Source organism: Mytilinidion resinicola (assembly GCF_010093595.1).
Source record: "Mytilinidion resinicola strain CBS 304.34 unplaced genomic scaffold BDZ99scaffold_5, whole genome shotgun sequence".
NCBI lineage: Eukaryota > Fungi > Ascomycota > Dothideomycetes > Mytilinidiales > Mytilinidiaceae > Mytilinidion > Mytilinidion resinicola.
Window position 1 is genome coordinate 1,394,654 of NW_022985441.1, and position 26,683 is coordinate 1,421,336.

Sequence of the window (26,683 nt, forward strand, 5' to 3'; positions counted from 1 at the left end):
CCCAAGCGAACCTCGGGCATCTGTGAGCCATAAGACCGGGGAGAGGTATACTCCGATCTCCGTTGACTCGAAAAACCACAGCGGATAAATGGACAGCAGCTCACCCTTCTCAAACAGGTTAGTTAGTTCCTTTACTATATCACACGGCCTTCCAATTGAGATTGTAACGGAGACTGACCGTCATATTCGCAGTGCTCCATATATTAGGACAACAGAATCGTTACTGAGCCCATGATGGACTACAGTAGGAGGACAATCAAGCGGTTTAATCTCGACTCCGGCACCAACGATTATACGATTTAGGCCCGCTACGGCTATCTCACACTAAACCTGGGGGGCCTCTGTGAGTCTTGAAGGAGACAAGCGGCTGGGAGGCGGAGTCGTGAGCAAGGGGGTGGGAAAAATCTTATACTTGGGTTGATCGTTGTAACTCGCACACTCGTTTGAAGTCTAGCTCGAATACGTTTGTCACGTGGGGATGTGGAACCGTCAGCCAATGCGTAACAATCAGCTGAGACGGAAGAATGCCTGAGTGCCTTTGGCGCTTGTCAACTTGACCTCCCTTTTCTTTACGCCCATAGTACTAAGGCCGCCGAGAAACTCCGGCGTGAAGGTGGTAGCCCGCTGCACATTCGGATAATCTGTACAGAGTCACATGCAAGTACGTCAATCATCTATAGACTGTAAATTGTGAGGGCCGTTGTGGTAGTGGTGGTACAGTGCCTTGCAGTAATCTGGTCGCACTCGCTCACTACGAGGTACCGTTGGAGGTGCTTCAGTGCAATGATTGCTGCAATCATTTCAGCATCATTTTGGCTTTCTAAAATGATCTGTACTGCTAGGCGCTCAGGTCAGAACCAAGGTTGGAATGGAAGTTCAAGGCTTTGGACCCCACACAGCCACATGCACCGCCACACGCCACATTTTTGATTGACGTCTGAACGCCAGGTGCACCGCCCTTTCCCCATCACTACACCAGTCACCTTCCTGACTCACACAAAAGGCTAGGACGGAGGAGCGCCCTTCTTGAGCCTGACTCATAGCATTGTCGTGGTAGCCTGAATGGGGAGGCTGCTTAAATTCGTATCCTCCTCCTTGAATTCATCCCACTAACAGCCGCACTCACCCCCCCTCCCAGCTGCAGCTCCCCCCACATATATCTTCCTTCTTCACCATAGGAATCCCACTCTCAACACGATATCTCCACAACTCCTACGCCATGGCGCACCGCGAAACCGCGCCCTATCGGGCCCAGGACCCGCACGAGATCAAGCAACTCGTCCACGCCCTCTCCTACCACACAAAGAAAGGCAAAGGCAATAGCGGCTTTTCTGTCAAGAAAAGCACCTTCACGCTTCCGACGGGCCGCACCGTAGACTCATGGAAGATGCAGGATTGGGACTACAAGAAGGAGAACCTTCCAACGTACGCTCGCGGCCTCTTCACCTACACAACGCTTGACGGCAAGGACGAGATCGCTGTGCGGGGATACGACAAGTTTTTCAATCACGGCGAAGTGCGGAAGACGGAGTGGCGCAATGTCGAGAAGAATACCCGGGGCCCGTACGAGCTGAGTGTCAAAGAGAACGGGTGCATTATATTCATTGCTGGGCTGGATGATGGGACCTTGATCGTCTGCAGCAAGCACTCGACCGGAGCGCGGAGCGATGTGGCAGTCAGCCACAGTGTCGCCGGAGAGAGGTGGGTGGAGCGTCATCTGGCGACGGTAGGGAAGACGAAGCAAGACCTTGCGAAGCAGTTGAGGGCGATGAACGCGACAGCTGTGGCGGAGCTGTGCGATGATGCGTTCGAGGAACACGTACTGGCATATGAGCCGGATGCAGCGGGACTGTACATGCATGGTCTCAACCTCAACCAGCCGGAGTTCACAACGTACCCAGGACATCTGGTGGACAAGTTTGCCGACGAGTGGGGCATGAAGAAGGTCACGTATGTCATGGAAGACGATATCACGAAGGTCAAGAAGTTCCTAGATGATATTGCCGAGACGGGAGCTTACGAAGGCCGCGATACCGAAGGTTTCGTCATCCGGTGCCAGGCCCGAGAAGGCCAGGACGGTGTCTGGCAAGATTGGTTCTTCAAGTACAAGTTTGAGGAGCCTTACTTAATGTATAGGCAGTGGAGGGAGTGTACCAAGGCGATCATCGCTGGAAAGGCGCCGAGGTATAAGAAACACAAGGCCATCACGAAGGAATATTTGACGTATGCTCGGCGGCGATTCGCCCGTGAGCCAGGCCTCTCGAAGGCGTACAATATGAACCACGGAATCATTGGGCTACGGAATGACTTTCTGAAAGGCCGAGGCCTGACTGGCGCGGAAATCATCCGGAGGGAGGGAGAGAACGGCGAATTCGAGTCGAAGGATGTCACTCACAACGTCGTACTCGTACCAGTTGCTACCATTGGCTGCGGAAAGACAACTGTAGCTCTCGCTTTGGTCAAGCTGTTTGGATGGGGACATTTCCAGAACGACAACATCGAATCGAAACAGAGACGCCCTCAAAAATTCGCCGAAGCCATTGCTGCATTGATGACCCCGAATGCAGTGGTCATTGCCGACAGGAACAACCATCAGACGCGCGAACGGGAACAGATAATGACCGATGTCTCCAGAATTAACCCAGACGCACGCTACGTCGCACTCCAATACGTGCACGACCGATATAACTACGATAACATCCGTCAAGCAACCCGCGAACGAGTCTTGACTCGCGGCGATAACCACCAGACCATCCAAGCCGGATCCAAGGGTAAAGACGAGATAGTTGAGATTATGGAAGGCTTTATGCATCGCTTCCAGCCCATCAACACCAGCGAAGCCCCGGACGACGGCTTTGACCTCGTCATTAACCTTGACCCTGTTGCTTCTTCCCGCGAAAACCTCGAAACAGTCGTGGAGAAACTTCACAACGAATACCCCAAGCTGTTCCAGGAAATGCCTAGTGCCGACGACCTCGACGCCGCCATTGAATGGGCCATGAACGATTACAAGCCGAGCGTAAAAGTGGACCTCAGCAAGGGTGGCAGCAAAGGCAACAAATGGTCGAAAGGAGAAATCCCTTCGAACAAGCCCCAATTCTCTAACTCGCACTCTACACCATCCGCCTCCTCTTCCGCCAATCAACCCAAGGCATCGAAACCCCCGAAACTAGAGTTCTTCGCCGTCCGCCTCCCCTCGGCTCGCATCAACGCCATCCTCGACGCCGCATTCAGGGACGAAGACCCGAACACCGCCCGCTTCTTCCGCCAGCTGCAGCAAACCCGCCGCGTGCAGCCCGAATTCCACGCCACGCTCATGCATCGCACCTCCGCGTCGCAGCAGCCCGAGGCATGGGATAAGCTGCTGAAACTGCACAGCACCGCCAGCGCGCTCAGCGAGAACGAGGGCGTCAAGGAGCCTGAGCTGGGCAAGTGCAACGTCCAGCTCGAGCGCGTCGTGTGGGACAACCGCGTGCTGTGCTTTGTAGTACGGTTGGATGGATCTGCACCACTGGAGGGTGGGCAGGTCGTGCAGTTCGAGACTACGAATCCGGTCGCGCATGTGACGGTTGGCACGGCGTCGAAGGATATCAAGCCGGTTGAGAGCAATGCGCTGCTGCAGCGGTGGTTGAAGGATGGCACGGGGGATGAGGTGGAGATTTGGGAGTTGCCGATCAAGGGGACGGTGGTGCTGGAGGGGACTGTGAGGGGGGTGTTGTCGAGGTTCTAAGTGGGGAGGGCTTGGGGCTTATGATGGTTATGAAAAGTGAGGGTTTGTGGGAGCATTGAGTGAGGGCGGTATGGATATACCGCTAATTTTTACGAGCATGCATATCTAGGCGTTTTAATGAGGGGCAGATGGGAATATCCTCAGTGGCATACTGTCGCCTCTGGTATCTAAAAGCGAGGTATCGGTATGATGAATAGAGATATTTGCCCAATCAACGAGTGCCATCTTCACTTTTGGTGTCTCATAGGTATCTGCTCTTATGGTTTCATCCCGCAATTTCCATGCTTCGTTGCGATGTATTGGCTTCCCTCCCCTCCCCCCCTTCCTCTTCCCTCGGACATCTTCCAATGTCCCTCGGCCGCTCCATCCCCTCAAGGCCTCAGCGAAGGTCCCGTGATCCAAACCTCTAGCACGTGTCCAATTACTCAACAGCCCCCCAGCCCCTCTCCCTCCGCTATAAAGCCTACCCAGCCCTCCTCTCTCCTTCCTTTCTCCATGGGAAAGAAGGGTCTGGAGTCGGGGATCAACATCTCAAGCAGTTCACTTCTATGGAGTGTGTCGGGCATTCAAACAGAGCTGTGTTAACGCTTGATGTGTTCGGGGCGTTGGGAGTGCAACAACCACATGCCTGAAAAACCAGTGGTTCAGAAAGAAGTGAAAGCTCGGTGTCATTTGGGCTGTGGCTGGGCTGGCAAAAGGAACACTTGCAAGCTCGAAATGGAGTGGGTGGAGGAGATCAACAAGACAGGGCTCTTATAGTAATGGTTTTGCGGGGAGGGGTGGGTATCAAACTGCTTCGAAAGAAGTATCGATGGTGTCGGGTGGGAAAAATACGGGTGGCCAGAGGGCCTTGGCACTGGAGTTTCAAACTAGGCGTGAGTTGGCGGAATGGTGGTGGAGCGAGGTGGGTGTTCGAGAATGGATGAAGAACAACTTAATGGGTGGATGGGTGGAGGAGTTGCGGATAAGTGATGATGGTAAGGAGTATTAATCTACGATGGTGCTTTATGGCGGAGTTATTTGAAGGTGGTGATGGGAATGCGGAAGAAGTGGGGAGCTGCAGTCTGGATAAGAGATGGTGTTGAGTATTATCAAAAGAAAGAAGAACAACTCCAACTCCAATAGAAAGACATTTCCTAACTCTTGCCGCACTTTACAGCAGCTAAAGCAATATATAATTACTGGCGGAATCGCTAAAAGTTTATTAGATAGATTAAATTAAATAGTTATAAGTTTATATTATAGTAAATAATTAAGCTTATATATATAACTAATTAAAAGGAGAGTAATACAACTTTGTAAGGCTATATAGGATAAAAGCTAATGCCGTATACTTATATACACTAAAGCTGTATAGATCTATACTTATTATAGGTATAGATATAGAGGTATATACTAAGCCTATAGATTATATAGATCTATATAAGGATCTATAGGTTGAAGCTTAGTTAAGAGTAATTCCAGCAGTTAACATGGGCAAATAATAGACCTGGTGTTGCAACGCCCATGGTCTCCTTCCGGATCACACTTTTGCAAACAATCCCGCGACTCTCCTGCCTTTCCATCCTTTTTCCACAGAAGGGGTTATATATACCAACCCAAGCATCGGATCAGCCTCCTCTCCTCCGACCCATCCCATCTCCGCTCCCATCTCCCTTATCACGGGCTACTCAAATCCCGTGCCAGCCCCCAGCTCCCAGCCTACATGGCCACCAGCCCTCTGACTCAGCAGCCCCCTCTTTTCGCCTACTTAATCCCGCCCGGCCCCCCTTCTTCGATTTTCCTTCTTCAAGGAGTCGGGCTGGAGTTCAAAACCCTGGCCAGAGTTGTGCGATGGTTCGGGAGTGGGCTGGGCATCACCACGGGACGACTACGACTTCGATGTGGTGGACAGCTTGTGGATCAAAAATCACCATCAAGATGATCTATGGCTTGGGGGTGGACTGTAAAAACCGGATGTCGTTTTTCACCATGGAGTGGAGTGGAGTGGAGTCTGACTTCCCTCAAGGAGTCGGAGGTGGAGATCAAAAAGAAGACGCAGAAGATTCGATAGAGCTGGTGGGGCATCAACAGGAGGAAATCTAACATACGATGTGGTAGAGAGTTTGCGGATCAAACACTGCGTGGCGAACTCGTGATGGCTTGGGGGTGGACTGTTAAAAATGACTTGGAATGCTGGGTCATGAAGTGGAATGGACTCTGGCTTCCTTCAAGGAGTCGGGGCTGGAGATTGAAAAGCGAACATCTCCTAACTCATGGAGTTGCTGGGGCGTCAACCGAAGAAGACTACGACGCAATGTAGTGGAGACTTCGTGGATCAAAATCACAATCAAGATGATCTATGGATTGGGAGTGGCCTGGTCAAAATCATGAAGCCGGGTAAGCGATGGAGTTGCGGAGGCGGAGAGGGTCTCAAAACCGGCCTAATGGAAGTTCTATGTGCTGTGGTTGTCGACTGCAACGTTGGACTGACTGATGGCTGGCATTGGTGGAGGAGTGGAGGTGGCGTCAGCGAAGGAGGGCAGTGATGGTGAGCATTGCCTTGGTGCGTTACTGACAATCTCCATGAACAAATGGACTTTAGATGAGATGCAGTGCTTACGAATAAAGACAGTGATGGTGATAGGATGGAAGGTATCCGACCTACCACCCTCCCATCATTCCCATCCCAAGTCCACAGGTACCAAGAACACTCCAGCAAGAACAACAGTTCACCGGGGCTCAGCAATAGATAGACATATAAATCCTATTAGCTAACACACTACATCCGCCTCCCTAAACACACCAACAACTAGATGCCTTTTCCCCGGCGCTATGCACATACATAAACAACAAAGAGAGGAGTGTTAAATATACGAAACCAACCGTATTACAATTTTGGTCCAACTATATGGTGGGTGGTATGGAGTATGATGTGGGTGGGTATAAACACTCAACGGAAACGAAAAAAAGTCCAATCTTCAATCTCGGGATGTTGGGGGTATTTCCGTCGCGACGCAAACCAGCGATCAAAACCAAGAAAAACAACGACGCGACGATCTTATCTTTCGATATGTAAAGTAAGCAGAGAGAGAGAGGATGCTCAAACCAGCACGAGCTTTTAACAGTATAAGGGAAACTAAAACGCAAGGAAATGGGGATCTGGACATAGGAAAATAGGGTTATTTTGAGTTCTGTTGTTGCCTTGTTTAGGCACTTCCTCCATCATCATTCTTCTTCTTCATTCGGACTTCTCTCACCGGTGTAGACCGGGTCCGAATCCCTCGAAGCTTACCCCTATCCCATCACCAGGGTTTCCATCCACCGTACTCTCCTCATCGTCGTAGTAGCCGTTCTCGCTGTATCCCTCGGCGTCCTGGTCGTAGCTCGCATTACGCAGCAACGGTGGCGTTGACGGCGCGTGTTGCTCCGCACCAGCCACGGCCTGTTTTCCTAGGGCCGGAAACCCAGCATCCGAGCCGCGGAAGGTGCTGGTGCTCGAGTTAGAGCCGGAGTATGGTTGAGGGTGGACAGACGACAGAGTCTGTGGCGTGCGGCGGAGGTTGGAGGTCGGCGGGGTCATGAGACCAGAAAGGAACGACTGTGTTGAGGGAACAGGGGCGGGGCGCGGAGCGGTGCGAGAAGGTGTCGGAGTACGTGATGCGCTAGCTGAGGCAGTCGAGAGGGAACTCGATGATGTGTTTCCGCCTTTCCGCCAGTTGCCAAATGCAGCTGCAGCTGCTAGTGCACCTGCCTTTGGCGATGAGAAGTTCGACGTGGCAAAGCTCGACAAGCTGCTGACGATGGCTGGGAAGTTCTGGCCTCCCGTCATCAGTCTTTCCTTCTCTTGCTGCTCCATTTGGAGGTTCGTGCGGATGCGGATGGCCGCATCTCGAACAGCTTCACGGCTGAAAGCTGGTTGGGCGAGTGCATTGATGAGCTCAGACAGATCATCGACGCGTACGCCAAGTAGCTCGCGTAGCCAGCCGATTTCCGTCTCGCGCTCCTTCAGCTTCGCAGGGGCCTCAGTGTCGACTTCTTCGAGCTTGTGCTCGAGAGACTCGATGCGAGTCTCGCGCTCTTGAAGCTGCTCTTGCAGAACAGCAATTGACTCGCGCAAGGCCTGAGGTGAGATCTTTTCGGGTTGTCTAGAAGCATGGCCGTGGTGCGATTCAGAAGCAGTGGGTGCCTTGGCTAATTGAGCCGCTTGGGCAGCAGCTTGGGCGGCCGACTGAGCGACGGAGACCTTCTCTTCGAGATGAGCGATCTTGTCTTGCAGATGCTCCAGCTTGGCGTCTGACAGACTCAAGCGTTCCTTCAGATAGGACTCGGACCTATCCTTATCCTCAACCGCCATGTCAAGAGCTCTGCTGTGCTCCTTCTGGAGAAGTTCGACGCGTCGCTCAAATGTGCGCTCCTGCTCCTGTAGAGCCGCGTTCCTTGCATTCAATGCTTCATCCAAAGCTTGTTGCTTGGAGTCGGCCGCCTCTTCCAACAAAAGCTCATTCCGAGCCTTTGCGGTATTGGCATCCATACGAACGTTGTCCATCTCAGACCTGAGCCTCGAGATTTCATGCTCCATTTCAGCCCGCACCATGTTGACCTGGTTATTGGCAACATCAATGTCAGCCTCCATGAGCACGCGAGTTCGCTGTACTTCGACCCGGCCTGCTTCTCTTGCCTCCTGGTAATCACGTTCGTACTTCTCGGCGGCCCTTTGGTGCTGGTCGCTTTGATGTCTGAGCGCGTTGACAGCGTCTTCGAGTCTAGCGTTGGCTTTCTGAGTCTGCTCGAGAGTAACCTTCATCCTCATTCCTTCTCTTTCTTGCCCTTCCAATCTCTCGAGCTCTCTCTCAAGTCTCTCCCTGGTACGACCCTCAGCCTCAATTCTTGCACTGAGTATCTCGTATCGCGTCATGTGTTCCTGGTCGCTCTTTTGCCATTGTGCTCTCTCCGCAGACACTTGACCAGATGCAATCGACATATCTTTCTGGATAGCTTCCAGCTTAGTACGCATGGACTCGCGAATACGCTGAGCCTCCTCGGCTTGGAATAGCGACGCATCAACGGCGTTCTTCATCTCTTCTTTCTCCGCGTTGGCTTGCTGGATTTCCTTTCGCCACTTATCGCTAGACAAGCGGTACTCTTCAAGCGTAAATTGAAGAGCTTCGTTCTCAGCCGACACTCCGGTCAACTTCTTTTGCAAGTCTTCCTCCAACAATTCAAGTGCAATTGCCTTCAGCTTTGATTGTTCGCTCTCGGCGGCCAATGAAGACAGTCGATCGCGAAGATCTTCCTCAGCATCGTGCAACGCAGCAATCTTTCCACGGGCATCGCGAAGCTCCTGGTCCATCGCACGCATTTTGTGTTCATCATCGCGTGCAGCTTCACGAAGAAGGACAAGTTCCTCTTCGGTGACCTTGAGCAGACGCTGAGTACTAATCTCACGAGCCTCGACAGCCTTACGAGCTTCAATCTCCTCGTCCACACGTAAAGTGGCCTCCTTAACCATGGACTGAAGGTCTGCAACTCGAAGCTCGCTTTCTTCCGTGGCCTTGCTTTCCCGGTGGAGTACTATCTCAGTGCTCTGGCGCTTCAAGACATCTTCGATCATTTCCCGGAAATCTTCAGGTTGGATACTGGATGAAGCTGATCGAGCAAAGGAAGCCTTCACGTCACCAAGAGCTTGGTAGAACTCAGAAATATCCACCGGCGGCTGCGGTGGTGCAGAGACCACCGATGACCTGATCTCATCGAGCGCCTTGTTGAACTCAGACAGATCTACCTGGGGCTGAGCTGGTACTGCAGCAATCGAGGTCCTGATTTCGCCAATAGCCTCTTGAAGTGCTGATAGATCTACTGGAGGTGGAGACGGTACGGCAGTAATTGAAGCTTTGATGTCACCAAGCGCTTGGTGTAACTCCGAGAGGTCAAGATGAGACTGGGTTGGTACCACAGCAGACTCTGCTGAGTGCTGTGGTTGAGAAGCAATCGCTTCCATAACGATAGCACGAATTTTCTCGAGTCTGCGGTCCTTCCTAGGAGATCGGTTTCGATAATGAACATCAGCATCGTCATCTTCGTCATCAGCATCGCTGTCTAGGCGATCGTTGGTAGACATGCTGCGGCGACCTCTCCCACCCTTCAGTCCCATTGTAGAGATGGAGTCTTGAATTAATTGAAGGTTCCTCTCCAAAGGACCCAGACGGTTTTGCAACAGACGACCGATGAGACCATCAACATGGCTATCGAAGAATCGACTACGGGTCTGAATCTTGTCCTCTCCGTCCGAGGAAATCCCCTCATCCCAATCACTGACAGGAATCTCGTCGGCGTTGTTAAGACGGTGGACAGGCGACTCATAGGCCATTCCGGCCCGTTCGTCACTGAATGGATCATGCGTGATAGACGTCGAGGAGGCATGCAGCGTTCCAGGCGTAGGAACATGAGCATAAATTCGTCGAGGACTAGGGCTTGGCGCGTCGCTGCGCATTTGAATATTCGGCTGTAAACGTTCAAAGTCATGAAGAGATCGTCGAGGGCTAGACTGATCCCATGAGTTGGAATCTCTCTCAACACCAAAGTCCGAGCCTTCCTCATTGAGATGCTTCATGACAGAGTCAATTTCGTCGAATGTCTGCACATAATCGTAATCAACGCTTTCGCTCTCCGGATATGGGACCCGATGTTTGCGAGGTTCAGGTGCAGTCTTGTATGATCCATCGTCACTCGGTCGGAAAGTCGTCGCAGGGCTCCGGCTAACGTGACGGGGAGAACTGACGTGCGAAGTATCCAGCTCGGGACTCTTAGGCAGAGAAGGTTTCTGGACATGGATACCGAAATCGAAGCCAGAGCCGAATTGAGGCCGATATTCGAAAGGCTTCGCGGTAGCTGATAGCGAGCCTTTGCTTGGATGTTTCTTTGTAAATGGCTTCGATTGCTCTTCCACAGACGGGGAGACGCCTCCCACGTCGCGCCGCAGTTCAGCTCCTGTGGGTGTCTTCGTGCCTGATGCAGTATCCGAAACGTCGTCCGTCTTCGGCGTGTGCGTGCCAGGGCCGAATGATGAACCTTCTAGTTGAAGGGCAGCTGCAGACAATGGTTGAGGAGACTTGGCTTTCGGTTGGGCTTGTTCCTTGTTGGGAGAAAGATTCTCCTTGTCCTCTGGCACGACAGCTCGCTCGGTTTCAGGAACTGGCTTCGCTCCTTGATTCCGAGGAGCCTCACTAAGAGGATGTGAAGGCATAGCGAATTGTGGCACCTGGTCTCTATCATCATGACCGTGGCGCGCTCGCTTCTCGCGGCCATCGGCCTGGGTAATACGTCCCATCTCGTCTTCCTTGTCCTCAACTTCCTTAGCCGGCTGTTGAGTAGTATCTGGCATGACTATCGGGACGGCCTTGGACCTTTTAGCGGGCTTGATGAAATCGTTAGCGTTCATATTGAAGTTGCCAAATATCTTGGACGGTCCATTAGCTCCGACACCGACGGCTGGACTTTGTACAACTGCAGGGCTAATAATTGGTGGACTAAATGCGGGATCGTCCGGCTTGAAAGTGGGTCCCTTCGATAGGAAGTCGAAGTTGCTGGAAGGCAACGCTGGTCCTTTCATATTGAAAGAAGGCTTGAAATCAGGCGCTGTGACGTTCAAGCCACTTCCGAGACCATCAATGCTAGCATTGTTGCTTCTAGGTACAGGTTGGGGACCTTGACCGATGGGCTTGCTGTTGGTGGGCTGGAATGAAAAGCCGCCAAACGAAGAAGTGTTGGGACTGAAGGAAGACGTGCTAGGGTTGAAGGACGCGGATGGGTTAAATTTGAATTCCTTGGCCTCTACGTTGAGTTTCGATACCGACGAAGTAGAAGTATGCTTGCTGTGGATAGATTGTGGTCGGCCAGAGTTGAACTTCGACTCTTTCCAAGAAGCACTAGCTTGAGACGCGTTCTTAGAGTGTTGCTTCGAGCTCGAGTTAGACTCCCGTAATTCGCCTTCCTCTAGGCTAGGGTTCGTTACTTCCGAACCGTTCGTTTTTGCGTCATCACTCAGTTCCTCGCGTTGACCATTCGTAGTCTGAGAATTGAAACTCATAGAAAGCGGCCGCTGGGGCTTAGTGAGAGAATGGGCTCTGTTATGAGGCTGCGGCTGGTGCAAGACTTGTTGAATTGGACGAGGCTCCTCCCACGCTGACTTAGTCGCTTGAGGATTGGGAGAGCTAATTTGATCTTTCCTAGCGTTTGAGTTGAATGGTGATTCTGTGCTAAACTCGCCACCTTCCTCAAGTTGCTTGTCGATAGCCTGTTCCAAATGGTACTCTGCATCTCGAATTTCCCGCTCCAGATTTTCACTGATATTATGTTGATGGCCACGAGGCGTCGGCACGGCAATCTGCGGGCCTGGTTGGTTGGCCTGCTTGATGTCGGTAACTTCATCTTCCTCAGCCTCATCCTCGGGAACCTCAGCAAGGGTCGAAGACGGCCTCATGTTGTTCAACAACTGCTGCTGTTGCTGAAGAAGTAGCTGAGTTTGCAGTTGTTGTTGTTGCTGTTGCATCTGAACCACAAGATCATCCTTCTGCGCAAAGGGGAACTGTTGGTTTGGTCTGAATCCAAATGGTGAAGCAGGAGAGGCAAGGTCACCTAGGTCAGGCCTGCTATGGGACAAAGCGGGCGATCCGCCTCGTGCAACCCCTTGCGGCCCGAAGTACTGTTGAGGAGACCAACCCTGAAGGCCTGGTGGCGTAGGTTGCGACTGTGCGAAGTTTGCTGGAGATGTAAAGGTTGAGTGGCGATGCATGTGCATACCCGGTCGCTGGTTGCCAAATGGGGATATCGGGGAAGCAATCGACCGGGTAGATGTATGGCCATGTGCTGGCGAAGGTCCATGAGGGAATGTTCCAGAGATGACACTGCCATTTTGTCCCAGTCGTTGACTCCCAGCGGACGAAGTCGGCAGAGGTGGAGAAAATGGCAATGCTGGGTATTGGGATGAAGCCTTGCGAGACATCGCAGGAGAGACCTCCTCCTCCTCTCCACCCATGCTGACTCCAAGGGCAGCCAACTTCTGTTCCATGAGGTAATTTTCATATGCTTCCCATTCTGCCTTGTTAGGTATCCGGACTCGGAAAGACCCAGTACTACGTTCTTCTTGATAGTCACTAGGCTCTGGATATACATCGCGAGCCTGCGCTAGACCGGTCGGTCCAACAACGCTTTCTCTCTGTTTGAAGTGGTCGAAACCGTTGGTATTGTAGCCTGCCCTCTCAAAAGTCTCCATGCGAGCTGCAACCTCCTGCGAGCTAAGTGGCATTGGCGGTTGTCCTGGCTTTCCTCTTGGAAGATCGGCCGGTAGTGCGATCCAACAAGCCTTCCCTTTCCATGGCAACTTCTTTCGTGGACGCGGTGCCGATGGAGGCCGAACAGGTCCTTCCTTAGGAAGAGCATTTTCGGGTTCGTTAGGAAGCTTTAGCGAAGGCACAGCATCGATTGTAGGAGGCGGATGTAGAGGTTTATCGGACGCAGGGCTGCGAAGAGGCTGTGACAGTTGACTGTTTGCAGAGCCCTTGCGTGAATGCCCAGGGTCTGCGTACTTTGAGGCCATCATCCTGCCGAAGTGTTCCTTTTGTTCTTTGCTGAAGTGAGCCCAGAAATCCTGCTGCTTCAGTGTCAGGTTACTCTTCCTCGACTTATGCCCCTTTTTCTTTTGCTCGACTTCGCGCTCAGTCTTGTCTTGCTTCCCGTCTTTCTTTACACTGGAGTCGTTGTGGCTTGACTCGTCACTCCACCAATTGGCCTTCTCGTCGTCCCAACCTCCACTCAAGAACTGGCGAACCCAATCACCAGTTGGATCGTTTAGCAGTTGCTCTGGAAGAGTATCTGCAAAACTGATGCCACTGGGTCGTGGAGTTGCTTCAGGGGCCTCGGATGCAGGGGAAAACGTAGATCTCGTAGGCGTTATAGCTGAATTGATAGGCAGTCGAGAAGGCAAAAGGTGCTCCAAGCCGAATTGGTTTGGGGAAGCGTCTTCGGTCAACCGGGATGGGAGAAGATGCTCAAGTCCAAATTGGGGATCTGAGGAAGAGTCTTCGTCTAAGTGGGACGGCAGTAGATGCTCAAGTCCGAACTGAAGGCTGGATGCGTCCTCCTCAAGATCGTCGCTGTCGGGAGCCAAATGGTCGCGTAGCGCAGAACTGATATTAAACCCCGGGGGAGGTCGTTGGTACGGAGATCCCCAACTTGCAGTGTAGTATGTGCTGTCGGTAGCTTCGTGCCTTGCAACAGTCGACGGGGTACGCGGGACGCCTCCGAGCGATGCTAACGAGGGCAGAGGGGGGAGCTCCGGACTCGAGTGGCCGAGTGTCTGGGTTGGCGAATGGGCTGTCCACAGAGTCTGTGCCGGAGATGGCACACCGCGCGCCTCTGTGAGAGGGCTTGCTTCGCCTTGGTGCTGGAAAGCAATCGGAGGCGACGAGGGCAAGGCTGGTGACGACGTGGTGGTCCGTCGAGCTTGCATTCAACGTTCAGCGCCGTGCTTTGAGCCTCTTGACGGGAAAACGCGCACCTTCCACGGTTCCAACGCGGCGAGCGAAGCTGGCGTCGCCCGCTCGCTGAAGCTGGGGGATGAAGCGGGCACCGGGGACGATGGCAACGCGTGCGGACGCTGCGAGGAGGGAGCGGAGGCGGGCCGCCAGGTGGTGACGCGATAGAGATGTCTACAAAAGAAAAGACTCGGTCTAAAGGAGCGACATGGAGTGGGCGGACAATGTACAAGGCGCCGCGGACGTGTTGACACTGCTCTGCACCATAACGTGGCGTGTGGAAGGGATAGGCGGCTGGTGTGCGGAGCTTCGCCTGAGAATATCTTGGAGCTGTGGAAAGGAGACGTGGGAGAGTGCTGGGCCCGAGCGGGCCAGGTGGACCAATGACGCCCCCCCACAGCAGCATCCACGGCTCGCACCCAAACGCCCGCTGGCCGGCCCGAGGCGACAGGGACAGCCTAGTCGGGAGCAGCCCAGGCAGTGCCAGGCGCAGGCGGTGAAGGGCGAGGGAGTGGACGGGAGAGGCGTATTTAGGTGTTCGAGGTGGCTTTGTACCATGCAGTGCATTCCGAGGCCGTCCCCCTCCATACACCTCTCTTTTGTATCGACAGTGAGTGGTATTCCGCCTTCTATGTAGTGCTCTGCTGTCACGAGTCGGAGATCCACACGAAGCGTCCAAGCTTCTTCAATTTCAGCATCCACGACCTGCTTTAACAGGCTGCATGCTTCATTACTAGGTAAAAGGAGGGAAAGGGACATACAGAGCTATGCCGCATGTCTCTCTGGTTGATGGCCTCATTGTTGCGTCCGTTGCAACCTACACCAGTCGCCATACTGTAGGTATCGTACGCTATGTGCCGGTTGGTGAGGATGGAGGTGAAACAATGCATTGAACGAGGTAAGTGATGTATTGGATGAGCATCTATCTAGGCTACGTACGCCGTATATATACTCTGTGTGTGTGGAGGCTTACGTAGCCGTACCGTAGAACTGTGTGGGCTAAGTATAGGAACCGTGTTCTATATCAAGGTAGCCGAGCTAACCGTACCATACTCCGTAGGCTAGCTGGCTAAGAATACGTACTCCGTCAGTTGGGCGTGAAGGGTAACCTGGAGTGGTGTACAGTGCAGTACAGATTAATCTCAAACATCATCTCATGCTTCCGAAATCACACAAGCAGTCTAAACCATTCCTGAACTGTTGACCATTATTTACCTAGCCGTTTCAGGCGGTGAGAGTTATATACACCTTTTCCACCTTTCTCATAGACCTTTATGCAACTCTTTCCTCTCGCCGCGCCAATGATGCAATGAGCAGTATGTACAGCTTTTCTACCTTTCTCATAGAGCTTTGTATGCGTCCCTATTTTCGCCGCGCCGATGCATGCAACAAGCAAATGTAGACCTTTTGAGCCTTGTCCACAGAATTTTCAAACCTTTCTCCACATGAACATCCTCTTCACAAAACCCGACCGCACGGCCTCACTCGCCGCCGGTTCCTCCGCGGGTTTCTCTGTCAAAGGACCGCCCGTCTGGCGCTTCGCGTCGAGAGCATCCTCTTTCTCCAGCTCACCTATCTTCCACGCTCTCACCATCCAAAGGAAAGAGGCCGCGCCAATGTACATGAAGCCCGTGAAGAGTTGGGCGCCAAGGTAGCTTCCGTTATTGAAGGACACGATCTCCAGAGCAATGGGTTCGGAAACTATAGCTATCAGCAAAATGCACCGCTTTCGAGGACAAGAAACCAAACTCACATGTAGTAGGAAGAACAAGAACTATCCACGTAAGAGCAAGCGCCGATGGCAAGTCCTTAAGCCCAATAACCTCAGACGTAACTGGCGCTATCACCTAGAAAACACATCAGCACTCAGACATCCATAAACGGAATTCCCAAACTCACCGCCCAGAAAGTCCCAGCAACACAACCCCCAATAAGCGCAAAAAACACCAACACCCCAAACTTCGTCGCGAACGTCCAAATAACCAAGCAAAACAGCCCCGCCAGGAACGTCATCGAGCTCGCCATATTCAGCCTGCCCACCGCATCGCTGAAGTACCCAATCGGCGGCCGGCCCAGCGCCTGCCCCAGATTCAGCACCGCGCCGATGATCGAGCCCTGCTTCGCCGTCATGCCGACCGACTCCGCGAAATTCGGCAGCGAGAACAGCAGCACGATGTACGCCAGCATGGACAAGAACCCAAACGACATCAGCAGCAGGAACTCCACGCGGCGGAACAGGCGGTAGTCGAACGAGAGCTGCGACGAGCCGATGTGCTTATTCCGATCTCTGACTAAGAGCGCGCAGGCCGTGTTCACCCCGAACGCAACAATACCTAAGATGCGGAAAGCCCACGCGAGGCTGATGTTCTCGATCATGGCTTGGGTGGATAGGGAGTAGATCAGGCCGCCGAGCCCCGAGCCTGAGGCTGCGATGCCGTTTGCGAGACTGCGGCGCGTGGTGAACCATTGCGGGACCACGGAGACGGAGCCGACGAAGAGGAAGCCCATGCCCCAGCCGAAGCAGACGCCTTGGCTGAGAAAGAGCTGCCAGATCTTGGAGGCGAAGGAGGCGCCGATTAGGGAGAGGGCTTCAAAGAAGACGCCAAGGAGGAGCGTAATACGGGTGCCGTATAGTCTGGTTGTGGCGGTGGCTACCGGTGATACTGCTAAGGCCATAGACACAGATAACCCCCCTATTGGAGGTCAGCTTGACGGCGATGGGGAGCAGTCGCATTGGTGGAAGATACCTATAAATGCAAATTCAAGTCTCGTCGCTCCTGGAAAGGTGTTGGTGCTCAGATCTGCATAGCACGTAAGTAGGGACCCTAAATATATGGAGACATAGAGAAGACATACAGTGAGCCAAAAAGACGCCATAAGAAGAATTGAGTCCCCAAGTATGGGCATTGATACAAAAGATCCTACGCAAATACATCAGTCTTGGTTCTTGAGGTTCTTATTCCCGAAAGGATACTCACGCTGCCACACACACCCAGCCATATCCCCCGTCCGGCGGTACATCCTCCCTCTTCACCTCCGCCCTCTCCTCCTCGCTGCCATTCTCCGACCCCGCCGCCGCGTGCTTGTCATCTGGGGAAGCAGAACCCAGCCCATCGGCGTTCTCTCGGACCTCATCCAACGATACCGCGCTCTGAGTGGTCGTCATAGAACGAATAGTGGAGATCGAGTCAGTAAGTTCAGTCAAAAATCTTGCGCAACTCTTCCAGAACTCTCGCACAGAAACAAACGACGAAATAAGAATAAGTTCGATGGAGGGAGGAAAATCCGGGGGAGTCAAGTGCAAATAAATATGGGTCCCCGCGTTTAGAAGCAAAAAACCAATTTGTAACAGCGCGGAAATAAAAACCTACCCAAGCTCGTTTTTGGACTACCGCCGGGGTATGTAGTCATTGAGAGTAGCGCCGGGGGCCTGTGCCGTTTGCCGCTTTGCATGTCATCGAGGCTCACGATGCCGAAGCCGGCAGGCGGAAGCGGCACCGCGTAGGGCGTGTTTGGGGCGTGTTTACATGGCTTCTTATAAATCGTTGCCTTGTTGATGGGAGTTTACAAAGCAGGCTGAAGTTGAGCTGGAATTGTAGCGGATGAACTACCTAGCGAGAAAGTGTATGCAATTTACTTTATATGCAGGTGCCAGGCAGTTAGTCTTCATCACGCGTAGTAAATCACAGCCACAGACCACAAGTAAAGAACTTGATCATTCTCAAATCCTTCGAGGTATCTCTTAAAGAACCGCATTATAGCCGAGAGACGGCGGAGGATATGAGCTGCTGCAGACTGCTGCCAAAAAGATTCCAGAAGCCAAACTTGATTCCCTAGAGGTGTAGTCTTGACTGACCAATGGAAAAAGGTATGCCGCTAATGTGCTAGAAGTGTAGCCATTTTGTACAAGGAGAAACCCCCAAGGAGAAACCTTAAAGTCGAGCCCTTTCCTGTGTAGCTCAATGATCACTGCAGATAATTGCATTGACTTGACAGTAGAATGAATGTGTCGCCCCACTCCTTGACCTCGACCTTACCCTCTTTGAAACCAATCTAGGACTCCTCTCTGAAGATTCCTCTGTTCATTTAACTCACGTCTCGCTGCCTCAACCGCCTCAACTTCGACGTCAAACTGTCTCATCCGGAGGGCCTCTGCCTCCGGGTTCAAGCGCCGGTCTCGCTGTCTAGGTATAACGGGATGTTGATGCGGAACTGGTGGTGGCGCGGCTGGCGCTCCATGTGGTAGCGGCGCCATCATCCCAAACCCGGGTGGTAGTGGGAAGCCCAGGTTATGATTCTCCCATTCCCGTTGTTGCATAGCAACACGCGGAGCTGGAGGATTCGGAGGCCTTAAACCTGGAGGCGGAACGTAGCGGGGAAAAGGTTCTCGTCGACGAATATGAGCATCCACAAGGGCTTCGACTTGTGCGCGTTCGCCCTGTGCATAGAGCCCTTGAGGGTGTACATGTCCAAGCCCGAGCCCTTGAGGGCGATGTGGGTGTATATGCCCAACATTTATACCCGGCCGACCACCTGCTATGGCCACCTGCGCTCGTTGAGCGCGAGCTTCCTCCTCCACCCTGACTCTGTCGGAAACTTTGACCTTCAAATCCTCCTCCGTAAGGTCTGGATTCTCAGCTTGAACCTTCGCAAGGGCCTCTGCTTCCGCCTTCTTGACATCTTCGGTATGACGTGCGTCTGTGTTGTCGTGAAGAGGGCACGGACCGTCTTCTTTGAAGTGGTTGTAGTCCACGACTGTCTTCGAGCAGACATAGCTAATTAGGAGCGGTCAGCTACGTAGGAAACTAACCGCGGATCGAAAGACTAACCATTGCTTATTGCCACAGCGGGTGCAAACCATTTTGTTGCAACCAAAGTCCTTGATGAAAGGGTGTTTACATTTACTGCCCAATTAGCGGGAAAGCTATGGAGAGCCCAGTGCGGTTGACTTACTTGCAGACCCTGATTAAAGCATTCGTCATGGCCTCCTCCACGGCATGTCGCACGCTGAGTTTGTTCTCTTTGGCATACTCCTCGCAACTCTGGGGGATATGGGTCTCTGCTCGGCACAAGCGACAGCTCACTTTCTCGCAACCTGGATTGCGACACCGAAATTCTCTGTCAATCTCAACGGGCGGACACTCCGCCCTGAAGTCGCAGAACGGACATTCAACGAGGCCTTCGATGTCGGCTGCTTGTATATCCTCTCGCTGTTGCATGCTTTCAAGTTTGTCGAAGGTAACTTGGTCCAAAAATAGCTGCAGTTGTTGACGCGCGAATCCAGCACTGCAGCCTTCGGTTGACATACATATCGGACGGCATTTGCCGTCGCCTATGAGGTGGTGGATCAGTGTGCGAGCACATTCTAAGCAGAAGAGATGGGGGGTGTCCGCCTCGCATTCAGTCATACGATGCAGTGGAAATTCTTCACAGCAACAAGCGCTGCCTCGAGTTAGACAACATTAAGTATCAAGTCGGACTAGCTTGACGTACCATGCAACGAGTCTCCCCTCGAGCTTTGCTCTCGTCATTTCAAGGGCTAGCTCTGCCTCTGCCCGTCGTTTGGCTGAGATGTAATGGGTTAATTGCGCAATGAGATATCAACAGGGTCACCTCGAGGAACTCGCACCTTCATCCTTCTGACGCTTCTTCCGAGCGGCATCCAGTTCCATTTTGAGGTCTATCCTGAGGTAGTCCATCGACGGATCTCCGATAACGTCGTTCGATTTTGTCATAACGCGTGGCCGAACTTTGGTAAAGAGATTATGCGTGTCCGGGTCGTATTCGCGCAATTGCCGCTCCAATGTTAAGAAAGCTTTGAAGAGAGTGCCGTTGGTGCGAAGAGTGGCCTCGATGTGCTTGACGGGTACGCTAGGAAATTCGTTTCCAAGGAACTTGAGTCTGTATGTAAAAGAATGTCAACTAGTGATCAAGTAATCATGCAAGTAGTGTAGAGTGTTAGGCAGGCCCCGGTACGGCGGGAGAGATAGCGAGCGGCGCCGACCACAGCCGATGGAATTAGGTGTAGTTGTGATCGAGAAAGGTTGGCAGGCAGCGCAGTGAATTCAGCAGGTGTTGACGACCTCCTGTGGACATTGCTTCGCATAGGCATCCATGGAGTCATCTGGGACATCACCAAATGCAAGGAAGAGGAAGGGTTGACTCACGCAAGTTGAGAGTAGAGACGGCCGGCGTTGTGTCTCTCCATCTTCTCAAACCTTCTGATAGCATCCTCGTCGTCTTCGGTGTCCGTGCGCTTCCGCTTCAGGTCTTTGCGGCGTTCGCTCTCCTTGGGATATGAGCCAGAGTCGACAAGCCGGGTAATCAATTGATCGCACCATACTGAGCCGAGCGCGCCATCATGTAGACCTTCTCTATAGAGATTGAGGACATGGTCGTGCGCGATGTCGGGGAATATTTCGAGAATCTTTTGAAGCGCGTCGTCCTCTGTGAACGGAGCGGGAGGTTGGGATACAGGGCGGGCGTCCAGAAACTGCACACTGTCTGCCTCTGCAAGCACCGCTGCAAAGTCATCGTCGGTGATACCAACTATGTCTGTGAAGAAGTCGCGGCCCTGTTGTGGTGTGTGTCGGTGAGGCTGCTCGTTTTGCTGCACGGAGTCGCTCTCTGACTCGGAATCATCAGACAACACGATGACTTCTGTTTGTCGGATGGGCAAACGGGTCGCCATGGTTTTGAGTGCCCAATCGGCGGACGGCGAATTGGGTGTAGTGGTAAAATAGAGTGCCTATCTGGGAACGGGCGGGGATGTCGTCGAGCGGGCGGGTAAGGGTGGAGAGCAAGGCTGAGGCCAGCTCACCGGTGAGAGTACAGGAAGAAGAGCCCACAGGAGTTTGAACACATGTAGACAATGAGCACAACTGATTTAGTGAATGCGACGGACGAGACTGATGGAAATGAGAGCCACGTAGAAACACCACCCTGGCGCGGTCGTGCTGGAGCCGCCGTGACTTCTGCCTCACCACAAACTCAGGAACCGCCGGACCTCGCGCGATCGTCCCAGAACCCACGGGAGGAGAGACGTACCAAACCGCCGCAGTCGACGTGCAAACGGCGTCTTGGCTGCACGAGAAGCTCTACGACCTCGGGAGGAAGTCCAGATGGACTGAGCGAGCAGGAGGGAGAGTGCGGCGCAGCGTTTTGAGGTTGTGACCTGGCCGCCATAGTTCGATTTCAGCCAGGTCACCCGAAGACCGGGGAACGCCTAGATGCATCGTTTGCCTTTGCGTAGCACGCAGGCTGCGTCTTCATCCCAAGCTCAGCTTTGCGTCCGTACCGCCTCATCGGACTGGCCCTTTCCATTGAAGCAAGTCGCGATGACGGACACATGACCGCCAGCTGCGTTGAGCACGGCACGCTTTCTCTCGCCTGGCGTCGGCAAATGCTCCACAAACTTTCCTATTCCTTAGTCGGATAGCCAATGGCGCGTTTGGAAGGTATACGAGACAGCAAGTATAAAGGCATCAGCCGGGTGGCGCTCGATTATGTCTTAGACACGGTTCGCACTTCCCCTGCAAAAGAGTTTGAGATTATCTTCTTTATCACAAAGCCAATTCTCGCCGGCGTCAGCCCGTTGCGACCTTAGACGCGCCAGCCTTATACCTGCCATTGTATTCCAGACCCATTCAAGGATAGATATCGGAGCATCCAGGACCGTCTAGAATACATATCCTGTCAAGATGGTGTCTGCTCCAACGAACCTACCAGCCGGGAATTGCCCTACTCTTGGCCTGGTCCATCCTACTGCGGAGGAGAAGTTGGCCCAATTCAAGGCCAATGGCGTGGAATGGAGAGGTGCTCTCTCCCTAGAGACATATCTGCGCCGCGAAGAAGTTCTCGCGAACCAGAATCAGACCAAAAACGGTGGCATCACGTATTGGGCTCTCGTTGACACAGCTGCTGAGAAGAGGGTTGTTCTGTGTGGCTGTGAGACGTACCGCAAGAAGGCTTTAGTCGCCCGCAATGGCAAAGTGGAAGAGACGATCTCTCATGGCATTGGGAGTGTCTTCTGCCCGCCAGCGATGAGAGGGAATCGCTATGCGCAACGAATGATGCAAGAGGTTGGGAAAGCATTGCGGACGTGGCAGACAGGAGATAAGGAGTCTCTCTTCTCTGTACTATACTCTGACATTGGCAAGGTGAGTTTCTAAGTACTACGGAATGGTGGGTCTTTTCAATTCTGACATTTCGAAGAGTTTCTATTCTAGACTTGGTTGGGAACCGTTCAATTCCGCTCATATATCTGTGCCTGCGAGGACGGCGAAGGAATTGCCAACCGACGGACTCCCAACAACTCGTCCTCTCTATGAGAAAGACCTCGCAGAGCTCTGCCGGATCGACGAGGCCATTATCCGCAAGACCTTGGAGTCTCGATCATCGAATAGCAAAATAGCAGTTGCTCTCGTCCCCGATATCAACACCATCCAGTGGCACCACGCCCGAGAGGATTTCGTGGGCAACGAGCTGCACGGCAAATCGCCTGAGATCAAAGGAGCCATCGTAGGCACCGAAGAAGGCAAAAGGATTTGGACGATTTGGACGAGAATGTGGTACAACAACGACCCCACCGCGAGCGAAAACAACACCCTCCACATCCTCCGACTGGTGATTGAAGAGCAGGGGGAGTTGAGCCTGGAGAGCCAGGGAGCTCATAACCCTACCAATGGTTCAAACAGCACCCCCAAGCATGCAGCCGCTGTCGCAGCGCTCTTGCTTATGGCGCAGGAGGAGGCGCGGAAGTGGAACATGGCCGAGCTTGAGGCGTGGAACCCCAGTCCCGCCATGGTATTCGCAGCTCAGATGCTGGATCCCGATGCTGAGGTGGTTAACAGAGACAAGGAGAGCATCGCAAGCTTGAAATGGAATCTTCCGCACGAGCACCCGGTGGCGGACAGCATTGACTGGATCGGAAATGAGAAGTATGGCTGGTGTTGATTTATTCATGGGCTATTAGAGTTCCGACGAGTGTAGAATCGGCAAAATTCATTCTTAAATATAAATGAAATGAATCACATGAATCATCAGTATCATTTTGAGATGCGCACGGTCTGATTTGATGCGTCATACCGTTCGTTCGTGAATATGAGATTGTTGCTCGAGCCTGTTGGATGGGCATCAGATGTGACTATGAAGCGTTTTAGAGAATAGCCAAAGGATGGCGGTGATGAGGAATCCACAAGATGCCGGCGATGCAGAGTATCAGAGCTCAGCAGTGATGAAGCGCGAAGGCACTGCGTGGGGGTTCCGCATCCTCTTGCGCGACGCACTATTGTGAAAATCTCGATCAAATTTCAATCTCCGGGCAGCGACCTCATCGGCGAGGCAGTCACAAACGATACGAGGAATCGCAGCAGTCAAGAGCACGGAGAGGTTGTTCAGTCAAAGTCTTGTATTCAATATCCTATCAACCCACAGAAGCTCCAAAATTGTATCCCCCACACACAATCGCCGCTTCGAAAAGCCTGTCAGATTTCTCCCAACGTCCTGCTGACCAGACCGACCGAAGTCAGACGCCTGAGCCAGCGCAAGATCATCGCCACCCTCGCCGAGGCAAGGGCAAAAGGCCTCACTTTGGGACATCGAGGATAAAACTCATCAGCCAGGTTAGAATCTGTGGCTCTGGTAAGAGACTCAGAAGAGGACGTTTACTAAAGAAATGATTCTATGAAGTCTGTGGGACGGGTTGTTAGCGATGAGACCTTCGGGAGATGGTGGTTGAACTCCAAAGGGGAGTGGAAAACTTACAAAGTCGACTGGAAAAAAGAACAGAGGACGGGAGTTGACGAGGCTCTTATACGAAAAATTGTCGCCAAGGCGCTAACGCCAATGTGGAGCTACGCCGATTCTGGAAGCGCGCAGAATCTTTCGGTGCGGGTCCGAAAAGCGGTCCGTGGGCGGCATCACGGGCTGCGAATCAGGAATCTATGCGAAGCCAGGCTTTGGCCAATGTCTGGAACTGTGGAACCGAGCGTAAGAGTGCCCGGCACAATTTGCTGTGGCTTTTCAAATGCAGCATCTCGAGAGCACCTGCAGGAACGACTGGCGCTTGTGCCTCTCAAAAAAAAAGACCCGATATCGCCGACCAGGGCCGATGATTCAACCCCTCTAAAACTAAAACGCTCGCACTGACTCCTACAACGGTGGGGTACCAGCTTCTGGCATATTGTGTAAAGTAGCATCTTGGAATCTGACTCAATCTTTTGCCCTATTAGACTTGCCATTATTCCCTCTACAGGCCAGACTTTTGACATTTGCGCACGCACAATCGAACTACTCCGATGGCTTCACATACTGCTTCTCAGCGCTACCTCAGCACCCGGGGAGGGTCTTACGGTGTGAGCAGTATTCCAGCCTACTCCTGTATCCTTATCCATTCGAACTGGTAACAGCTAATGATATGGTAGCTCTCCTTCGAAGAGGTTGTGCTGAAAGGCCTCGCATCTGACGGCGGCTTGTTCATTCCCGAAGAAATACCCTCCCTACCAGCCAACTGGGCGTCAGCATGGAAAGACCTCTCCTTCGAAGAGCTCGCCTTCAACATATTCTCCCTCTTCATCTCTCCGGCTGAGATTCCTCCCGTAGACCTCAAAGAGCTCATCAAGCGCAGCTACTCGACTTTCCGGACGCCTGACGTTACTCCCATTGTGACCCTCGACGAAGAGAAGAAAATACACCTGCTGGAGCTATTTCACGGGCCGACCTTTGCTTTCAAAGATGTTGCGCTACAGTTCCTGGGGAACTTGTTTGAATACTTCCTCGTAAGAAGAAACCAAGGAAAGACGGGCAGAGACAGGGAGCATCTGACGGTCATTGGGGCTACCAGCGGAGACACTGGATCAGCGGCCATCTATGGCTTGAGGGGCAAGAAGGATGTCTCAGTCTTCATCATGCATCCCCAGGGCAAGGTCAGTCCTATACAAGAAGCGCAGATGACTACAGTGATGGATGCCAATGTCCACAATCTCGCTGTAGATGGCACATTTGATGATTGCCAGGTACGTAAAGTGTCTTCACTCTCTATTCACCACACACGCTGATACACTCCTCAGGACTTCGTGAAAGCTCTTTTCGCAGATCCAATTATAAATAAGACCCACCGGCTCGCCGCCGTGAACTCGATAAACTGGGCCCGTATCCTGGCGCAAATAACGTACTACTTCCACTCATACTTCGCTCTCATCCGCTCGCCATCCTTTGTGTCAGGCGCAACTATCCGCTTCGTCGTTCCTACCGGCAATTTTGGAGATATCCTTGCCGGTTATTTTGCGAAGCAGATGGGGCTCCCAGCTGAGAAGCTTGTCATTGCGACCAACGCCAATGACATCCTCCACCGCTTCTGGCAAACGGGGAAGTATGAGAAAAAGCCGGCCCACGGCGTCGCGGCATCGGGCGGCGCGCCGGAGGACGGAGCACAGGCACATGAAGACGGGGTCAAGGAGACACTGAGCCCGGCAATGGACATCCTCGTCTCGTCCAACTTCGAGCGGCTGCTGTGGTACCTCGCCTACAACGTATACATGTCCCCGTCCTCGCCTGTCTCCACACGGCGTTCGACAGCGGGAGAACATGTCCGCAATTGGCTGGCCGAGTTGAAAACCGAGGGCGGGTTCAGCGTGGACGAGAAGATTCTCGCGGCGGCCTCTTCTGACTTCGAATCCGAACGGGTGTCGGATGAGGAGACCCTGGCAACCATTACATCCATCTACAGCGCTGTGTCGCCGGCAACCTCGCAAACATCCGCCTCGGGCACCACAGGCAAGGGATACATACTGGACCCCCACTCTGCTATTGGCATCACGGCCTCTCTCCGCTCCGTCCAACGCAACGCGCCGCCCACAACCCATCACATCTCTCTCGCAACGGCGCACCCGGCGAAGTTCAGCAAGGCCGTGGAGATGGCGCTGCAGGGGCAGCCAGGCTTCAGCTTTGGTACGGTGCTCCCGGTCGAGTTCCATGGACTAGAAGACAAGGCGCGGCGCGTCACGGTCGCGCGCAAGTCTGAAGGATGGGAGGGCGTCAGGCGCATCGTCGTCGCGGAGGTCGAAGCGGAAAGGGCTGCAGCAGACAAGCTGGCGGCATCGTAGGGTCTCTTGCTCGGTTCCAATTTCTATTTTCGTCCGTCCACTTGGATGGGATCTGGCGTTGACAGAGGATGGGGGCGGTCAAAGCGCTTCACGGCAAGGGACAGGCACCATCGAAGGCATCTATTGTAGAGTAGACACGGGCTCGAGCATGCGTCACAATGCTGCCCAGACGTCCCCGCCATGCTCCAGCGCCGTCGCGACTCCTTGCAGCCCACGCACGTGTTTCTGCCAGAACAGAGTGTTCCAGCCTCAGGCCCGCCTGGTAGCGTTGTTGCCCGTCACTGACCGCGCCGCTTCGAACGCTCCGATGACGGTTGTCTCCTCTTGCCCACAGT

The 26,683-nt window shown here is 53.1% G+C and overlaps 7 protein-coding genes across 7 annotated transcripts; 5 read left to right on the plus strand and 2 right to left on the minus strand.

The window, feature by feature from the left end:
- Positions 1-1,219: 1,219 nt before the first annotated feature.
- Positions 1,220-4,024, plus strand: BDZ99DRAFT_507318 (tRNA ligase; the record flags this gene model as incomplete). Its single annotated transcript, XM_033724236.1, has 1 exon — positions 1,220-4,024. One exon carries the CDS (start codon positions 1,220-1,222, stop codon positions 3,728-3,730), a length of 2,511 nt encoding a protein of 836 aa, XP_033580263.1. The 3' UTR covers positions 3,731-4,024.
- BDZ99DRAFT_253344 (uncharacterized protein) lies at positions 3,824-4,428 on the plus strand. The gene has a single exon (XM_033713713.1). The coding sequence runs from the start codon at positions 3,917-3,919 to the stop codon at positions 4,313-4,315; it is 399 nt and encodes a 132-aa protein (XP_033580264.1). The 5' UTR covers positions 3,824-3,916; the 3' UTR covers positions 4,316-4,428.
- Positions 4,429-6,549: 2,121 nt separating this feature from the next.
- BDZ99DRAFT_568524 (uncharacterized protein) lies at positions 6,550-17,435 on the minus strand. Its single transcript, XM_033727793.1, has 8 exons — positions 17,223-17,435; positions 17,101-17,165; positions 16,992-17,045; positions 16,144-16,937; positions 15,998-16,091; positions 15,680-15,945; positions 14,268-14,418; positions 6,550-14,212 (listed from the first exon to the last, which is right to left on the minus strand). Exons 1-8 carry the CDS (start codon positions 17,408-17,410, stop codon positions 6,966-6,968), a joined length of 8,859 nt encoding a protein of 2,952 aa, XP_033580265.1. The 5' UTR covers positions 17,411-17,435; the 3' UTR covers positions 6,550-6,965.
- Positions 17,436-17,857: 422 nt separating this feature from the next.
- Positions 17,858-21,202, minus strand: BDZ99DRAFT_496330 (uncharacterized protein). Its single transcript, XM_033723437.1, has 6 exons — positions 20,412-21,202; positions 19,874-20,145; positions 19,738-19,810; positions 19,198-19,686; positions 19,074-19,148; positions 17,858-19,019 (listed from the first exon to the last, which is right to left on the minus strand). Exons 1-6 carry the CDS (start codon positions 20,933-20,935, stop codon positions 18,278-18,280), a joined length of 2,175 nt encoding a protein of 724 aa, XP_033580266.1. The 5' UTR covers positions 20,936-21,202; the 3' UTR covers positions 17,858-18,277.
- Positions 20,996-21,532, plus strand: BDZ99DRAFT_253414 (uncharacterized protein). The gene has a single exon (XM_033713714.1). The coding sequence runs from the start codon at positions 21,116-21,118 to the stop codon at positions 21,407-21,409; it is 294 nt and encodes a 97-aa protein (XP_033580267.1). The 5' UTR covers positions 20,996-21,115; the 3' UTR covers positions 21,410-21,532.
- Positions 21,533-21,676: 144 nt separating this feature from the next.
- Positions 21,677-23,290, plus strand: BDZ99DRAFT_438365 (uncharacterized protein). The gene is made up of 2 exons (XM_033717619.1): positions 21,677-22,403; positions 22,459-23,290. The coding sequence occupies exons 1-2, from the start codon at positions 21,945-21,947 to the stop codon at positions 23,197-23,199; spliced, it is 1,200 nt and encodes a 399-aa protein (XP_033580268.1). The 5' UTR covers positions 21,677-21,944; the 3' UTR covers positions 23,200-23,290.
- A 1,252-nt stretch (positions 23,291-24,542) lies between these two features.
- Positions 24,543-26,631, plus strand: BDZ99DRAFT_568527 (threonine synthase-like protein; the record flags this gene model as incomplete). Its single annotated transcript, XM_033727794.1, has 3 exons — positions 24,543-24,599; positions 24,669-25,259; positions 25,314-26,631. The coding sequence occupies 3 exons, from the start codon at positions 24,543-24,545 to the stop codon at positions 26,346-26,348; spliced, it is 1,683 nt and encodes a 560-aa protein (XP_033580269.1). The 3' UTR covers positions 26,349-26,631.
- Positions 26,632-26,683: the final 52 nt, after the last annotated feature.